Source organism: Musa acuminata, chromosome BXJ3-2 (genome assembly GCF_036884655.1).
Source record: "Musa acuminata AAA Group cultivar baxijiao chromosome BXJ3-2, Cavendish_Baxijiao_AAA, whole genome shotgun sequence".
Taxonomy (NCBI): domain Eukaryota; kingdom Viridiplantae; phylum Streptophyta; class Magnoliopsida; order Zingiberales; family Musaceae; genus Musa; species Musa acuminata.
The window spans coordinates 22,271,527-22,289,773 of NC_088350.1; the positions used below are offsets into that span (position 1 = coordinate 22,271,527).

Here is an 18,247-nt window from a genome sequence, read left to right on the forward strand (position 1 = left end):
CGCTGGGTCTTCAGAGGAAACAAAGTCGGTGAGCCTTTCTACAGCTGCAATTGCCCCGACCATATCGGTAACATTCCTTCGATTCAGCTCCTGTTGAGCCCATGGTTTCAAACCATCAAGGAAGCTGAACAACTTGCCCTTCTCGGACATGTCCTGTATGTCCAGCATTAGTGCAGAAAACTGCTTCACATAGTCTCGGATGGTGGTACTTTGACGGAGTTGTCTCAACTTCCTTCTTGCGACGAACTCTGTGTTCTCCGGTAAGAACTAAGTTCTCAACTCCCGCTTCAAGTCCTCCCAAGTGTCGACTCGACACCGACCTTGTTGGATCTCCTCCCAACGAGTTCGCCACTAAAGTTTCGCATCTCCGTTCAGATACATTGTTGCTATAGAAACTTTGGTATCTTTAGAATCGGGCCTCGTAGCTCGGAAGTATTGCTCCATGTCAAACAAAAAGTTCTCGAGCTCTTTGGCATCTCTGGCCCCTCCATATCCATGAGGCTCAGGTGCCCTCAAATTTTGTGGCGGTGCAACGCGGGTGTTGCCTCCTCCCGCATTTAGCGTTCTTGTGAGCATAGCCACCTTTGCAGTGAGTTCCGCCACAACATCCTGTAAGTGCTGCACTGAGTCCTTGGTGTCATCAGACAGTCGGTCGACTAGGGCCTCGACCTTGTCGATCCTGGACTCCGCTTCCTCTTGCGAGCTCTCTACCCCAACAAGTCTTTGTTGGCCATGGTAGAGTTCCTCCATGCTCGCTTCCAAAACATCCAGGCGGGTTTCCGCCGTCGTGAGTCTCTCCTTATGACTCTTTTTCCCAGTTAGCGCACCAGATTGTGCTTCCTCCGCTCGCTGAGAGTTTCCAACTTCTCGTTCATCCTATTCGCTGTCGCGATCCTCGTGAGCGGCTCCAACAGCATGAGAGCGAGTGTGCACATGCAGCCCACCTGCGGCTGCTTGGGGCAAGGGTCCGGCTTGCCCCATCTTGCTTGATTCGCCACGATGCTTTGCCATGGCGAAGTTGCGAAGTTCGTTTGCTGTTCGATCGAAGAGCTTGCTCGCTCTGATACCACAATGTCACGACCTTAGCTGGAATTGCCTAAGGCATGAGGCACCCTTGCGGCCAACGGCGCGAACTTAGCTTGCGTTGCCTAAGTCGCGAGTCACCCTTGTGGCAAAGACGTGAACTTAGCTTGCGTTGCCTAAGTCGTGCTTCGCCCTTGCGATCTTGCTCCGCAAGGATCAGCCCACTTTGTAACCTCTCGCAGGTCCCGAAGGACCTGTAAAAGAGAAAGAAGTTAGTTCGAAAGAACGAGCAACGGACAAGTCCCGAAGTCTCGCGAAAAGGGAAGCTTTACAAGCAATTCGTCGAACACCTTGTGTGCACAAGAGAAAAGAGGGAGAGGGAGAAAAACAAGGCTTTCAAGGATGAACGAACAGCTGCAAGCCCACAAACAGCCGCTCACCTGGTCCCGGACGCAAAACCAAGTTCCCGTAAAGGTCACGTGCGAACTTGCGAAAGAGAGTTCAACGCCCGGTATATAACCAAAGCCCCATCTAGCCATGTGCCACCCGGGGGGTTCCTGGGGTCTGAGATGGCTGACATTTTGGTGAGCGGAGGCAGCTCTCCGCTCACCTCCCGCGGCACGCGAAAACAGAGCTGTTTTGGGCTGTTTTGGGGTTGTTTTGCTCGGTTCGGTGAGCGGTCGCTTTGCAACGCTGCAGCTTGTTCGAACTTACATATTTACAAGCAAAATGACCCAAAACCATGAGAAAACATGCTGTCAAGCAGCTGTACATGCGGGTGTGAGCGACGAACGGTTCGTTGAACGGAGTTGTTGCGGGTGCGCGACGACCGTTCGTGACAATGTGGATCACCGCAAGAGAGGAGAGCGGAGATATCCTTCATCCACGGACTTAGATCTGCAGATTGGAGATTTATGATCTCCTCTATGTGAGAATGTCTCATACATGTTATGTAGTTTTTGGTTTTATGAGTTTTTCGTTCCCGACACAACAATTCGATAAACTTCTTTTGGGAAACTTGTTTTATTTTTATTTTTTCATTGTATATGTGATGCTCTCTATGGTTTCTCAATAATATCAGTATATGTACTATATCGCCTTATCCCATTTTAAGGCGAGGTACCCCACGATGGAGATGGAGGAAGATCTATTCACCAAGTATCATGAAGATCATAATATTTCGATAGCTGCTCAAGTACCCTTTAATGATGATCCTGACTCACCACCTCGCCCTAATGCTTAGCCTATTATTTTGTCATGTTATGTTAGCCTTCTTTGAGTCATCGGGTCTATCTATCTAATTTAGTCATTTTGTCTTTACTTTGTTGCATCGTTGGGCTTGTCAATCTGACTAGTCTTCCATTTTGGTAGGTCAATGTCTCATTTTGAATGTAGAGGTCCTACCAAGTTGACAGAGTCTTTTTAAACTAATAAAACTTTCTTTCCTCAACTTGTAACCCCTATACCTTAAAAATATTCCTTTTTTTGACAACTGATGCTAAAAATATGGTAAACTAAGACTTGACACTCGAAGCATAATCACCCCGACTCGACCCTGAGGGATGCCTCAGGGGTAGAACTTCTTTAAGTTTATAATGTATTATGTCATTGATAGAACCACCCCCTTTGTTGTTTCGAGGTAATATGTTTCATCTCAAATGACCTCATTGACTCAATAGGGCTCTTCCCAGTTTTGCGCTAGCTTACTCCAAGATCCAATTGGGTCATTGATTTCAGCTTTTCGAAGCACCAAGTCCCCTAATCTAACTTCCAGAGGGCGAACACCTCGGTTGTAAAGCTTGGCCACCACCTTTTTGTATCTCAGTGCCCTTAGGTATACTTTTGCTTTAACCTCGCTGATTAGGTCTAGTTTGGCCCGAAGTCAACCTGAGGTGTTGGAAAGACTATCTTGGGTAGCAAGATAGCCTCGATGCTGAAGGATAAATTGAATGACAACTCTCTTGACCAGGTCTTAGGTATTGTCCGAGAGGCCCATAAGATATTCAATTGCTTATCCACAAGTGTCTTTTATTCTAATGACCCACTTCTTTAACTCCTTGAAAATAGCTCGGTTGGTGACCTCGACGAGACCATTAGTCTAAGGATGAGCTACCAATCTGAATTTCATAGGATTAGTAAAACTCCTTGAACTTCACATTATCGAATTGAGCTCCATTGTCAGTGATTATGACTCTCGAAATTTCGAAGCAGGTGATGATATTCTCCCATATGAATCCCTCAACCTACTGCTCAGCAATCAATGCTACTGGGTCAGCCTCCATCCATTTCATAAAATAGTCAACTTCGATGATGAGAAACCTTTCCTAGCCCGAGATTGGTGGAAAGGGTATGAGGATGTCCATAACTTACTAAGCAAAGGGCCACCTGCAATCGATGGAACTCAAAGAGACTGACGATTGAGGATATATTTGCATAAACCTCTAGCTATTGCATCATTGCATAGCGTTGACTAACAGAAACCTTGCTGAAGTACCTTAAAGGCGAGATTCATCCACCAATGTGCTTCCTGTAGATACCCTCATACACCTCAACCAACACCCTCTTAGCTTCTCGAGTAGGCATCTAAGGAATGGTTGACTAAAAGATCTAAAATACAAGTGATCGTTAATCAAGCAATACCATGGTTGATGATGCTTAACTCTCCGGGTTGACATGGGATTCATCGAGAGTGTTTCATTTTTTTTGTGGTGTAGGATTTTATCTATCTAGCTAGGCTCTTCCCCGTCCATATCCATGTCGTGCAAATCTATGGTTTGGGCCAGCAACGTCTCAATTGGTAGTTGACCATCCTTCGTAGCCTGGGTCAATGCTAATCTAGCAAGTGCGTCAACCTATACACTCTCTTCATGAGAAACTTGCAACACATTAAGTTTGGAGAAGTTTGGGGTTAGTTTATGCACCTTGGCAAGGTACTTTACTATAGTTGCATCTCGAGCCTCGTAGTTCTCTTTCACTTGGTTCATGACCAACTACGAGTTGTTGAATGCTATCAAATCCTAAACTTGAAGCTCTCAGGCAAACCAAAGCCCTAAGAGAAGTATCTTATACTTGGCTTCATTATTAAAGATTTTGAACCTGAAGCGGAGAGCTTGCTCATAAACTTATCTATTTTAGTCTTTTAGGACAAGTCCAATGCCACCTCCATCTGAGATGGTAGAGCCATTAACGAACAATGTCCATGCAGGTGGGGTGTACTTGTAAATTTTGGACGAATGAGGAGTTAGTTATAAGATTCAGTCCGGTAGTGTCTAGGCCTTTATGGTAGTCCTCGGGACATATCAGATGTTAAACTCTCCTAACTCTACTAATCATCTCAGTAGTCATCTTAAGACATCAAACTAAGAGAAAACCTACCTGAGTGGTTAGTCGATGATCACCTGCATAACATGTGCTTGAAAATAGGGGCAAAGCTTCCTTACCGCTATGATTAGCACAAATGCAAGCCTTTCAATAGGGGGTACCACTTCTCGAGTCTGCTCAAAATATGATTGATATAGTAGATGGCCCTTTGAACTCCTATGTAATCTTGTATCAACACCGAGCTAACAGCTAGGATAGTGGTAGCAAGGTAGAGACTTAGAATTTCACCCGAAGTAGAGGAAGTGAACTACGGCAGCTTAGCGAGGTGATCCTTCAACTTCTCAAACGCATTATGGCACTTGGTCCACAAGAAACCCTTTGGGTTCTTTAATGCCTAAAAGAAAGTAACACCTATCATCGGATCAAAATAAGAATCGATTGAGCATGGCTAGCCGACCATTAACTATTGAATCTCACTTACTTACCAAGGTGGATGCATCTCTAATATGGCTTGTACCTTCTTGGGGTTTATATCTATTCCTCTCCAATACACGATAAACCCGAGGAACTTTCTTAAGTTAACCCCAAAGATGCATTTGGTTGGATTGAGGCGCATGTTGAACTTTTTTCATAACTTGAAATGTCCCAACCAAATCTGTCCAATATGAGTCGATTGTCTTGCTCTTCATTATCATGTCATCCACATAAGTTTCAACATTTCTCCTGATCTAAGCTTGAACATTTTATTCACCATCTTTTGATATGTTGCTCCTGCATTTTTTGACTTGAAAGGTATTACTCGATAGTAATATATGCCTTAGTCTATGATAATGGAAGTATGTTCTTGATCCTCTAACGTCATTTTGATTTGGTTATGCCCTAAGAATACCTTCATAAGGGTGAGGAGCTCATGACTTGAGGTAGGCTCTACCAACTTATCAATCCAACAAATGGGTAGCTGTCCTTTGGACATGCTTTGCTGAGATCAGTATAGTGAACACACATCCTTCAATTTCTAGTAAATTTTTTAATGAGTACAACATTGACGAGCCATTTGAGGTACTACATATCGGCAATGAACCCTACTCCTAACAACTTGTCAACCTCCTCACTCATTACTTGTTGGCAGTCGGGGGCAAACTTACGAGGCCTTTGTTTTATTGGTCATGCCTAGGGGGAAGTCGGGGCACTAAACTTGTTGAACTCAGCTAGGCGGCATCCTCATGCTAGACTTGCAGGAAGGACAAAGGCAATCGAATCCAACACAATTGAATCTGGAAATAGAAATAGAATCAAGTTCCTACTGTTTGAAGCGAAATGTGGACCTTGACTTTTGTATATTGGCTTTCATTGACTCACTTCTAGTTAGTTTTTTGTCTATTGGCTTTCATCGACTCACTCATGGTATAGCTTTATAACCAACTTACAGCTCTTTTGCCTCACTCCTAGTCGGTCTTCTGTCTATTGGCTTTCATCGACTCACTTCTAGAAGAGTGTAACATTCCTTATTTCTAAATTTTCGTACAAGGATCTAATTGTAATAGAAGTACCCATTTTAAATTATATAGAAGAGCCTAAATATAAATTTGAGAGCTTGTTTATAAAATTTGAGGACTTGTTTGTAAAAATCTGATGACCTATTTGTAAACTCTAAGGACCTAATCGTAAATATAAATAATATAAGGACTAAATTATAAAATACATAAAATAACAAATTCCACCGCCTAAGCCTCTCTGCCTTCGTTCCTAAGGAACCTAAGAAGGTAGCTTACATTAGAGAAGGGAGGAAGATAGAAAGAAGAAGAAAAAAAAAGAATATGAGGAGAAAATTTGGGGCTTAGGGTCTTTTTGCTCAAATCTTCTTATTTGGGATCAAAAATTCTCAAATGCAAGTGTTTTAACCCTATCCTATAGTAATCTTAATCTATAATTTCATGTACAATTAGAAAGATGTTGTCTTTATACATAATATCTTTCTTGTTTAGGAATAAAAATATGAATCTAAATTTTTTCGAGATTCTGACCTTACTGCTTTATTTTAGTCATAACTTTCTGCACCGAATTCAGATTTGGGCAAAACCAAGTTCATTAGAAAATAGACTCATAGATCTTTTTGTTGATATTAAGATTGACAAATTTGGAGTTCAAATACCTACCCAAACTTTTATTTCAATTGACCCTATGGAATCTGTAAAATAAAGACTATAAGTTTCAATCTTTTGGTACTCTTTTACTTGTAACTCTCTGTTAAAGAATCCAATTATGGTAAAACCTACTTCATGAGAAACTAAACTCCCACTAACTTGTTTCATAATTTAATCCATATTTTGCACGTGACTGAGTCCTCTACGGTGGTTTTCCTTTTCCAAATCTAGATGTCTTGACACTCTTATTATTAGTTTCATATTCATTTCCTCTTTTACTTTTGTTGGTAAATTTGTCCTGATTGTTCTTACCCCAGATTTTTTGAATTTTCTCCAAGTATCTTTTAATTATCAAAGTTCTTTCTACCACATCAACATATGCTTGGAGTTTAAAGGCTAATTGCATGGCAAATCTAAAGAGCTCAGTGAGTTTAGATTCATATTTTACTACCGCCAAGTTTCCTTGGATGAGATTTAAGAACTCCAATTCTTTCTTCTCTTTAATACAATTTGGGAAATATTTATCATTGAACTTTTCTATGAATACCTTCAAAGTGATTGGCTCATGTCTTACCTTAGAAATCATCTTCATTGTTCTCCACCAGTGTTCAGCCTCTCCTTCCAACATAAAGGTGATATCAGAGCATGAATTAAGGATCGCTAAGATTTTCTTTAGATATGCTAAATGTGTAATATATTTTGAGGTTTAGTGACTTTTATGCTGAGATTGTTCAAAATTTATCTTTTGTTGTTTTTAGGAAGCAAGGATGACAAGGTTATCTGGTTCTCCTATTGCATATACTTCTAGTCGGTTGAGTGAGATTATGAGAACTCTGAAGACTATGACACAAGTGATGCAACAACAAGTCCAACAAGGAAGAAATGATGGAGCGAGGACATTAAATCAAACTGGGTTGAGAATTGAATAATTTAAGAAGCTTAGTCCTCCCAGCTTTAGTGGTGAGCCTGATCCAATGGTAGAAAAATAATGGATGATGCGAATAGAGAAAATATTTGATGTCTTAAATTGCTCATGAATAGAGTCTGAGGCTATTGTGACCGTCGTAGGTGTCCCGCCAGGTAATTTTCATGTCTCCCGGCAACCATACAAACATCTTAATATTCTCCCGAAGAAAGTTGATGAGTTGCACCCACTTCTCCTCATGAATGGTCCCCCAACCTTGATAGTTTGGTTATATCAAGCTTTGTTTATAGGTGCTTCGATCAGTAGCTCCATTGGCTCGAGATGTGAGACGGATTTGGCTAAGTCTCAGGGCTCTATAAGTGATACCTCGGGTCGGGCTTTCTTCAATAGGGAGACTGTCATTAGATAACACTCACACGACTCGCTTGGGTTACTTCTCAGCTCTTCGATGTCAACCCTCGTCAAAAACTTTATCATCATATGGTAAGTCAACACCATCATCCTCAATTTATTCAGTAGATGTCGACCTATGATCGTGTTGTATACTAAGAAAATATCCACTACCATAAACTTAGTCAATATTATTTTGGAATAAGGTTTGTATTCAAATGTGACGTAGAAGGTTCATAGTCCCGAGAGATGAGATGAAGTTGCTACTGAACCCTGTTAGCAAAGAAGTCATTAACATAAGGTTGTTAGTTGATAGCTCAAGTTTTTGGAAAGCATCAAAGTAGAGGATATCAACATAGCTAACTATGTCATTCATGACCTTCTTCACCCAAACGTCAATTATCCTTACAGAAACCACTAAACCATGTTCATGATTCGGGTCGAGGTACTCTACCTCTTCCTACTTAAAGGTTATTTTTGGGTCACCCTTTGTCCTTGGACGTTTTTCATGGCAACTTAAATATAACTCTTACAAGCCGAGGAGCTAACCCACCCCCCCCCCCCCTCAGGCGAGTTCACCAATGATGACATCAATCTGTCTCTCCATCGACCCTTGAGGTCAAGGTGAGGGTTCCTAGTGCTTTTGAACGAATCGCCCGAGGTGTCCCCAACGTATGAGTTCTTCAATCTACTCTTTTAAGTCGCGATAATCTTTAGTGTCGTGGTCATAATCTCTATGGAACCGATAGTATTTAGACTTGTCTCTTATTGTCAACGAGATCTTCATTGGGTGAGGGTCTCTTAAGAGTCTCTTCTCTTTTATCTACAAAAAAACTTCAATTCTAGTCATATTTAGGGGGGTTAGCTTAGACCTTGGGTAAGGTAACTTAAATCGTTCATTTCTCCTCCGTTGCGATGACCTCAGGATCGGGGCTGATTGTGGCCACTCTTGCTTTGGTCTCTTACATGACTACTCACGCTTGCCCAAGACCATTGCCTCGGTGGCAATGTATTGATTGGTCATTTGAAGTGCCTTAAGTATAGTCACGGGTGGTCTTTCTATTAATGATTAAAAAAGACGAAATGGCCTAAGCCCCATCATGAATGTCTATATTATAAGTGATGGATGAGCATTTACTATACCTCGGATCTCATTATTGAACCAAACGGCAAAGTCCAAGGAGTGTTGCTACTGAAGGCCAAGGGCATACATTCCTATGGAAGTGAAGTTCGAACTTCCTCGCTAGCTAGGCGAAAGAGCGGATGAAAAGTGTCATCATGCGAGTGTACCATTCTCGTGTTGGGCCTCTTAACATGCTTGAGAATATGCGACACATTAGGACGTCCAAAATACTATATAGCGACATATGGGTACGAAAAGCTAAAATGTGCTCCATCGGATTGGTATTACTATCAAACGCCTCTAAGGACAAGAGACAAAAGCCTACTGGAATTGGTTCCTCCTAGATTTTTTAGGTGAACAACAATCGACCCAAGGTGGGGTCAACCAACGCTTCCCCTTTTGACTATTAGAGCTCTTATCGCATCTCCTCCAAACATCGATCCATCATAATTGGATCTATAGGGAGTCCTCTGTCGAGTCCGCTAATTGGGCCTCGGATTCAAGTATAGTAGACTAAGGGTGGTGTAGTTCGTTGAATTTCATGGTCGAGGATCGAAGTATCCCCACGATCAATGATTCGACGGGCCTCGAGCAGTTTTGGGAATCTCAACGGGTGTCGATGGTAGTAGAGCCGAGGACTATAACTGAGTTGGTGGCACTACGTGTTGGGCCAACTACGGCAAAAGCGACGACCTATATCATGCTTGCTTGTTAGCATCTCACTTGTTAAGTGAAGTTAAAGAATACCTCAATAGAGATGAGTAAGTGGCTTAAGACCATCCTTAGAGATGAGAGACTCGGGTTATTAAATAGATGTCAATATTTCATCAATGTCTATGTCGAGGTGGATGTATCGATGTGAAGGGTGATTGTTGTCCCCCTTAGGTAAAAATACTATAGGTTAAGGGCAAAATCTCTTCACTCGAGGGTTCATTGAAAGGATCAACGGGCGAGCATTCCTACGATATTAAGCTTTCATTCTAATACAAAAAATGTTATGAGAAGATATCATTAATATTCTAATCAGCCCAATGCAGTAGCATTCCTACAATATTAAGCTTTCATTCTAATACAAAAACTGTTACGAGAAGATATCATTAATATTCTAATTAGCCCAATGTAATATAAGCCCATATACGCAAAGTTATTCAATGTGCTATGAGGTGAAAACACCAATCTCCCAATGTGCCATCCACATGAAAACCAAGGTCAAGAAAGGTTTTCCAAGTAGTAACCCCAGGTAGATGCATGTAAATGCAAGTGGTGAAAAATGATCCCTTATAATTATACTAAAACTAAGATAGTAAATGAACAAAATATTCTATAAAATACCCTACGATACCACCTGCAACATTCTCCGTTAGACCCTTATCCACGTTAACAAACCGATGGAGGACAACCTCTATCTCCTTCTTCCCATCTGGACATCACACAAAAGTCACGTGTCACAACTAAAAGGTATTCCCCGTCACAACTAAAAGGTAGAAACCACAAACTTCCAAGTCCTGTTATCTGAATACTCTTCACAAAATATTTCAGTAAAGACTTTCCTACTCTCTTAGGAACAAAATAATCAGTTTCCAATTAGTGTAACTCAGAACATGCTCAAAAATGTACTGTGGAAATATGTTACGTCTAGGATCGACATAAATAATTAATTCTTTTTAGCACAATAACTTCATAAAAACAACATCCCATTCTAGGAGAGTAGCACTGTAACGTAGGAAACAGCAACTAAGCAAACACATCAAACCGAGAGAGCTCCAGTTTAGCGACTGAAAGCTATTGCAAAAAGGATCACTCTTCTTTTGTAGCTTGTTTGATTCTTCGCTGGTGAACATCCCAGTTGTACACCCGGGCAACGGTGACCTGCACATACATCATGATCTCAGATGGTCATGCATGAGATATTTGAATGAGTTTGCCACCTTATTAAAGATTCTATGTGTTTCCTTCGGACATTGGATACAAAGAACTGGAACAGGTACCTGAGTTATGGTAACTTGATCCCTCAAGAACTGCAGATCAGCAACAAGGACTTCCAAACTGGCTTTAGCATTTTCTAAGTTCTTTTCTAGGAGGGCCTTTGCCTATGAAAATTTAGGTGGATGTCAAATGTATCAACACCTAAAACTTTCTAAGATCTGAAACTACATGACACGACACATTGAGAAAAGAAAGAAAAGAACCAACCTCTTTCAAGGAATACTCGAGCATGACATTTGCTCCCAACCAAAGGCACACCGAATCACTATCCTCGATTTTTGCCCGTGAATAAATGCCTTCAGACACTTCAAAATCAGCAATGAGTGCCTGCAATTGTTTATATTGCCAAAATTGAGAATTAAATTCTCTGAAAATTGTCTATTGATATCTATTGGAAAATTGTCCACATCAACCTGGATGCTGCAACTAATCTCTTCAAAACAAACGATGAGTGATGAATTATAGGATATTGGCAACTATTCACTTGAACCTTTCCAATCAATTCAAAACACAGAAATAGGTATAAACTTCTCAACTAATATAATAAACCTCTAATGTTAAAAGTCCTGTAGTTACATCAAACCACAGTGTTTTGTTGGGCATATAATCACACGTATAAGCAGATTAGAGTGGCCCTCAATAAGATGATGAAATAGTTTGTGCAACAGAATCAGGTATTGATTAAACTTCACATTTACCTGATTTACATTCAGAAAACCTTGTTTTCCTTGATTTCAGTTAACATGAATGAAAAAGAAAGAACCAAATATTTTAAGATAATCAGGTGCTGAAGTAAAGGACTGGAAACTTGAATGAAGAAGGAAATAATTCAATAAAGCCAAGCAGAAGCAGGTGGCTAAGCTTGCATCCTTCAATTTATAGTGGTGACCTTTCTTTGCACCATTTTGCAAGTTATTTAAAATTTTCAGAACTTTCCAAAACCACTTATTTAATTTTCATTCTGTTCCTATACAGAAGGGAAGGAAATATTACACTGGAAGTCCGTTATTTGTATCTCAATTTATTTTAAAATTATTTTGACATACAATGAATACTCAATATCGAGCAACAGATATCCTGTTGCAAATTATCATTTTAACACTTGACTAATGCGTGACTCGAGTTTGAGAAGCTAAAATTGGGGATGCAAGAGGAGCACGATTAACCTCAAACTAATAAACAAAGTTAATAAACTACCTCCACACTTCAATCTTCAGTTAATTAGAAATTTCACCACCATGATTTTACTTTCATCCAGATGCTAAAGCTGCAGTTTTCAAACGACCAACTTCTGCCACCAATTAACTGATCTTGTAGTTCTTAATGCATAGTTTAACATAAAAAATATAATTAATGTATATTGTGAAGCAAATCCATAAAAATGGAAGGATATATTTTTGTTGGTGAAAAAACTATGCATTATAGACATACGATTTTCAAATTACTGTATGCATATTTTACATTATATAAAAACTCAAATGATATACAGCTTGATGAATGCTTTTTTTCTTGGCAAAGCAAGTTATGTTTTAAATAAATTTTATATATTTGGCCAAGCACATATCCCAGAGTCTGAAAACTGTCATCATGATATGAGAGGACAGCAATGTTTCGACTTTCATCGTAGGACTGGACCTGATGAGGATTGCCTATAATGAACCTTAATGCACTACATATATGAAAATTCATCCCCATGTAAAACAGACTATTCAACGGTGAAAACAGATGGGAAAGGAGAGAGGTACATGAAGGGAAACTGTGTAAATTGGGGCATTCGGGAGTGACAAAGTGATTCTGCTAGATAACTCATACAGATCAATCACTTCAAAAAAGGAATGGCACTAAAACATCAATGAGCTTATTAATTGGTCATTAAACGTTAAATTTGTGCCTCAATAGCATCTTACACAACAAAAGTGATCCTTATGTTTTACTCAGTTGTAAGATGATACGAGCAGAAAATTAATTGCACAATATGCATGAGCCCAATAAGAAATAGAAATACTAACCTGCATAAGGATTGTTGTTTCAAAGTTAACATTCCAAGTAAACTTATATCAAGAGCAGGACAACGACATAAGTTATAGAAGATCGATGAATTACTTGAAACGAACCTCACCAGTGCCTTTCTTGGCTTCTAATGTGGCAACAACATCTAGGCACTTCTCGATATCAGGAATTTTTGCCTGCACTAACATAACTGAAAAGGTCAGTTCTTTAAGCATCAAGCTTTAATAAACAACCCACAATAAAGACACAAAAAGCTTTCTCTCAAAGAAAATTCACATTAAGGAAAATAATTGTAGTTCTCTTTCCTCAAACAAATGACCTACTATCTCAGAGGTTTAACATGAAAGCCCTGTGATTTTTTTAAAATTTAATGAGGAAGCTCATGTGGCACAAAGTTTAGATGACATACAAGTGACTTTTCATCAAATAGTCACATATAAGTTCAAGCAGAACATTTGCATCATCTACTTTTTAGAAAGTAAACCAAGAAAAGAGAACAACCTGGAGATCCCTTTGCTGTGCCAGAAGTTTCATTTCCACAATCTTATACTGCTGAAGCCTGAGAAGAATGATAGCAAACTTGTATAAAGCATCAACATAAATAGAGAAGGTATACCCAATGTTTGCAACAGTTAGGAATTTCTAATCCATGAAAAATAAAAATAGTTCCATGTAATATCAGTAAGTCCTTTGTAAGAATCATACCGTCTGAAGTAAGTTATTTGTACATCATCCTAATTCAAATGTTCAAGTAGATAAACAATTGAAATTCCATGCTGCTTACTAAAGTACAATGGATAAATAGATCTAATCCTTGAAACATCAACCCAGGATCAATTCCTCTTAAAGTTTCAAAGTGTCACAATCCAACATATGATAGCATTACTGACCCATTAACATTTTTTTCACTAGAAAAAATTTTTATTACATCAAATGACATACATGACGCTCACACATGGACTCGACCTAAAACCTATCACTTGTGCTTCAATGCACTAACCAATCCAGATATCTCAACAATGCTCTGGCCCATTAACATGATAAATATGAACCATTGACCCAAAATGCTAAGCTGAAATCAATCATAGTAGACCCATCTAGTCCTCAAGACCAACTTAATTCTCCTCACACATCAAGTGTGGGACTAGACTTTGGGTGTCACAGTCTCCACTTCAAGTCCTCATCAAAGCCAAACAATATCTAGAATCAATCTAGTAGGGCATCTCAGGCTCAATCCAATGGTGGCGACGCCATGAAATGCCTCCCATCCCATCCACGGATAGTCATTTACCACTTGGGCTTCTGACCAAGCGTGGTAATAGGGTCCACTCTCGATCTGAACCAGTAGGAAAACTAGTTCATTAACTAACCACTTATCCAAAATTATTAAGCCCAAAAAAGGGCTACTGGACCCATTAACCTTATAAACTAACTCAATTCTTCTCTCGTATTGGACTTAAGGCTAAACTTAGGCTGTCACAAAAAGAACCTAAGAAAAATAGACAATAAACAGGCAATTGGAGTTCTATCTTATAACTGCAACTTTACCAATTTATTCGCATATATAAAGATGACGACGCAGATCAACATATCCAATGAGTCCCAAGAAGAGATTTTTCAAGGATAGTAATCATCAGATTAATGAAACAACAAATGTATACAAATGAAATCCAAAAGTAACTTGAAAAGCAACTGAACCAAGAAAGAATTGAGAGAGATCAAAGCGACACAAACAACACTTACTAATTTGAAAAGTACAACGTGTTACAGAAAAGAAGAGCCCCAAAAGAAAACGTGATACCAATGATCGGAAGAGGAAGAACAACAACAGAACAAAAGTGTAGATAAATTCAGATCGAAGCATCTGATCCGTCGCCACTTGAAAGAATATAGAGGAGAAAAAGAGACGAAAGAACCTCTCTTGAAGGAAGGCGAGGGAGGAGTTGGCATCGAGGCCGGATTGTTTGAGATAGGTCTCGACGTCCTCCACGAATGATGCTCCCGGGATACCCCTCCTCTCCGTGACCGCGGCGGGCGAAGTAGGCGACGAAGCCGAGGCAGCAGCCGCCATTTGCGAGGAGGCAAGGATCCCAGGAAGACTTCGGCTCCGGTAGTAGTGGTGGTGGTCGAATCCGGCTTCCGCACTTCAAGTTCTCTGCTCTCTCAGCTTAGGGTTCTTCGAACATTTTTCTTATTTATTTATTTAGTTATCGACGTCACATGAAGCATCAGTGGGGATTCCGTCCAATAAACCGTCGCACGAATCTCATAGCTTGCCGGCCCAATCAACCCTTCTCAGCTATCTTTTATTTATTTATTGAGCGAATTCCTTTAAAAAAATCCTAAAACTTGATAATTTTTCAAATAACGCGTTAACATTAGAGAAATTTTCGAATAGTATTCATTTTTTCATATATACATTCTACTCCTATCAACCCGCCCCGTAAAAGTTTTAAGAAATTCTCGTCCATCACCCATAGTGTAAGTGACCAATGGCGGAGATCTTATCCTCATTGGACCTCAATAGTTGTCTTGATCGCCCACAAGCTTCTCTCACCATCAGGGTTTATGGATTCCTCTCGTCATCGATCATAGGCAAGGAAGGAGAGGGAGTAGCCAGTGCATATGTTTTTTGTGGGGGAGGGACATGCCTTTGTCATTATCCATAATCTCCCTCGTCTTCGACCATGGGTGAGAAAGAAGATGGGGCAGCTCACATGCTTAGTCACTGACCACAGATAAAAGAGAGTGGGCAACCCACACATCCCCGTGTTGATCATAAGGGACAAAGAGGGATTAGCATGTGTATTAATTATCGCCTACAAGCTCTCCTCACAATTGACCATAAGCGAGAAAGGAGGTGGTATGACTCACGAGGTACATGAAGACAAAGGCAATGCAGGAAGGTAAGGGTGGCGACGACATATCCGATAAAGATATGGGTAAAATGGTATTTTCATGTGATTAACAGTGTTATGTAAAAATTTTTCAAAAATATTTTTTCTAAATTCATCCTTATTTATTTATTTAGTTATCGATGTCACATGAGTGGGTTTTGCCCATACTTAGGTGTGAATAAGAGTCCAAATGAGATCTTGCATGGATTTTACAATTTATTGGTCCAAAAAATTCCTCTTAGAAAGAAACAAAATAAAAGAAAGAAAAATAAAGCCAACAATTCTGAATTAGATGTGCTTAAAGAAAACAAACTTATGTATCTTGTCACTATGGTTGATGCACAAGAAATTAACTATAAAACTCATTGTTTTGCTCTTTAAAGAAGGGCAGAAATTTCATTCTTAATCCTACTTAATGATGAAATTTTAGCTATCAGCTAAAAGAATATTTTTGTTACCAAAGAATAATTTTGTTGATTTCAGCTCCTCTTACTCTCAGAATCCAAAATTTTCCAGTAATAATTGTGATGCATAAATCTTGTTGAAGAAAATGCAAGTACACTACCTCAAACAAAATAAGCACATCCTTTTTAAGCAGAACCACTCAGCCATCAGTGAACTCCTTATCTTGTTTCTATTACTATATTTATAATTTTTTTATTATTTAAGATTTTTTTTTATAAGTAGATGTAAATATTCTTAACTTATCACTTGAATATAATAAATTCTTCCAACTCTCATACCATTATTTTTTTTTTTCATTCTCTTCTTATTATCCTTCTCCTCGTAGCATCTTTCATCGTCAATGATGCAAAAAAAAAAAAAAAATGGATGATTTAAAAATCAAAGAAGGTGAAAAATAATTTTCTTATGTTTATTAGATCGATTTAATGTTTTTAGGGTTTAAAACGTATGTTACACATCAAAAAGATGATATTTTAGATGTTTCTCTAACAACTTAGGATATATCATCTTGAAGATGATATTTAAGATATTTTTATAATAGCTTGAAAGATGTCATCTTCTGATTCCCTACATTGACCTATAAAGTGTCATATTCCGAGATAATTAAGGGGTTACAAGAAATATGAATATGATTAGTAAAATTAATTTTATTTAGGTAATTATATATTTTAAATAATAAAAATGAGATTAAGCAATTGGAATTGTAAGATATTAAAAAAGATATGTACAGTTTGTTGTAAGCATATCCACCACATTCCAATCTATCTTCCTAAGAACTCCTCCTCATTCATCTCCTATTAGCAGTCTCAAGATCACGCGAAAAGGGAATAAAAGAAACCAAAAAGACAAAGAGAATACAAAATCTCAAAAAAGAAGAAAAAGAAACAAAGAGAACGCAAGGAGGAAGTACTCCACGAGAAATCACTCGTCGGATTCACTGGGTGACAACGCTTTCACCATCATCTGAATCACCTTCACTTGCAATTGCAGCAACATGATGTGGCCGGCCACTTCAAGGAAGAGCCCGTCGAGTTCCATCGACTCACAGTGCGGGATGCGTCGCCGCATCTTCGTCATCTTCTCCTCGACACAGCTCATGGACCTCGGATTGCACAAGGCAGTTCTACCTCCGTTTCTCTCTGTCTTGGATGCTCTCGCTTCCTTCTTCTTGATGCATGGCTTTTGCCTGGATCGAAGCAGGAGGAGTGAACGGGCTCGAGGCGATCGATGTGCTGCGACGTGTGCTCGGGCTGTGGCCAAGAAGTTAAGAGCTTGTATAGAGGCTGCCATGAATGAGAGTGAGACTTTTGTCTTTCCTTCGAAACCAGTTCTTCCTATGAACACACACACACAGGTTGGTTGATACATAGACGAGCAATTAATGACATTTGTGGTGCAACGAAAATAATAGAAGATTAGAACAATTATTGAAGAAGCTTTAGTTTGAATATAATAAGCTATCCTGTCCCTCTCCTACATATACAGATTAGGAGGATCGATGGAAAGAATGGTTTACGAGCGAGAGTCATGAGTAGAGCAAGAGTAGATCGCTACTGCTACTGCGATTGCTGTTGCTGTGAGGGCACAGCTATTCCTTTCGTTCCCCTTAAGTCCGCCCTTTGTTCTCCTTAAGTCCGTCGATTATTGTCAGATCAACGAAGACTATCATGATGAGGAAGATGAGAATTGGTCGTGGAGCCTCTTAGGAATTTAGTTGCAGCGGCGTTGGTCGTTGGCCGAAGGCAAGAGCGAAGCTTCGTTTTTCTCACTAATACCATGATGAAAATAATAAAAGATAAGAATAATTATTAAAAAAACTTTATTGAAGATAAGAAGCCTTAGTTTGAATACAATATGTCTCTCTCCTACTAAAAGGAAGGGGGAAATCTTATCTTCTATCACATCAAACTCAAAATATATGAGATGATAAAGATTGAGGAGAGAAGAACGAGAAGTGACATGA

The 18,247-nt window shown here is 39.4% G+C and overlaps 1 protein-coding gene across 1 annotated transcript; it reads right to left on the reverse strand.

Moving 5' to 3' along the window:
• Positions 1 to 10,540: 10,540 nt before the first annotated feature.
• On the reverse strand, positions 10,541 to 15,144 carry LOC135631075 (prefoldin subunit 3-like). Its single transcript, XM_065138470.1, has 6 exons — positions 14,839 to 15,144; positions 13,424 to 13,481; positions 13,027 to 13,098; positions 11,120 to 11,239; positions 10,915 to 11,016; positions 10,541 to 10,795 (listed from the first exon to the last, which is right to left on the reverse strand). The coding sequence occupies exons 1-6, from the start codon at positions 14,991 to 14,993 to the stop codon at positions 10,724 to 10,726; spliced, it is 579 nt and encodes a 192-aa protein (XP_064994542.1). The 5' UTR covers positions 14,994 to 15,144; the 3' UTR covers positions 10,541 to 10,723.
• Between the last annotated feature and the right edge of the window lie 3,103 nt (positions 15,145 to 18,247).

What these genes read in the sequence shown, in the direction of transcription:
- LOC135631075 (XM_065138470.1), bottom strand. Translation starts at nt 14,993, where the DNA reads ATGGCGGCTGCTGCCTCGGCTTCGTCGCCTACTTCGCCCGCCGCGGTC. An exon ending in TCGAGTATTCCTTGAAAGAG is followed by an intron (nt 11,017 to 11,119) that starts GTTGGTTCTTTT and finishes AAATTTTCATAG; the next exon opens with GCAAAGGCCCTCCTAGAAAA. An exon ending in ATCAAGTTACCATAACTCAG is followed by an intron (nt 10,796 to 10,914) that starts GTACCTGTTCCA and finishes ATGTATGTGCAG; the next exon opens with GTCACCGTTGCCCGGGTGTA.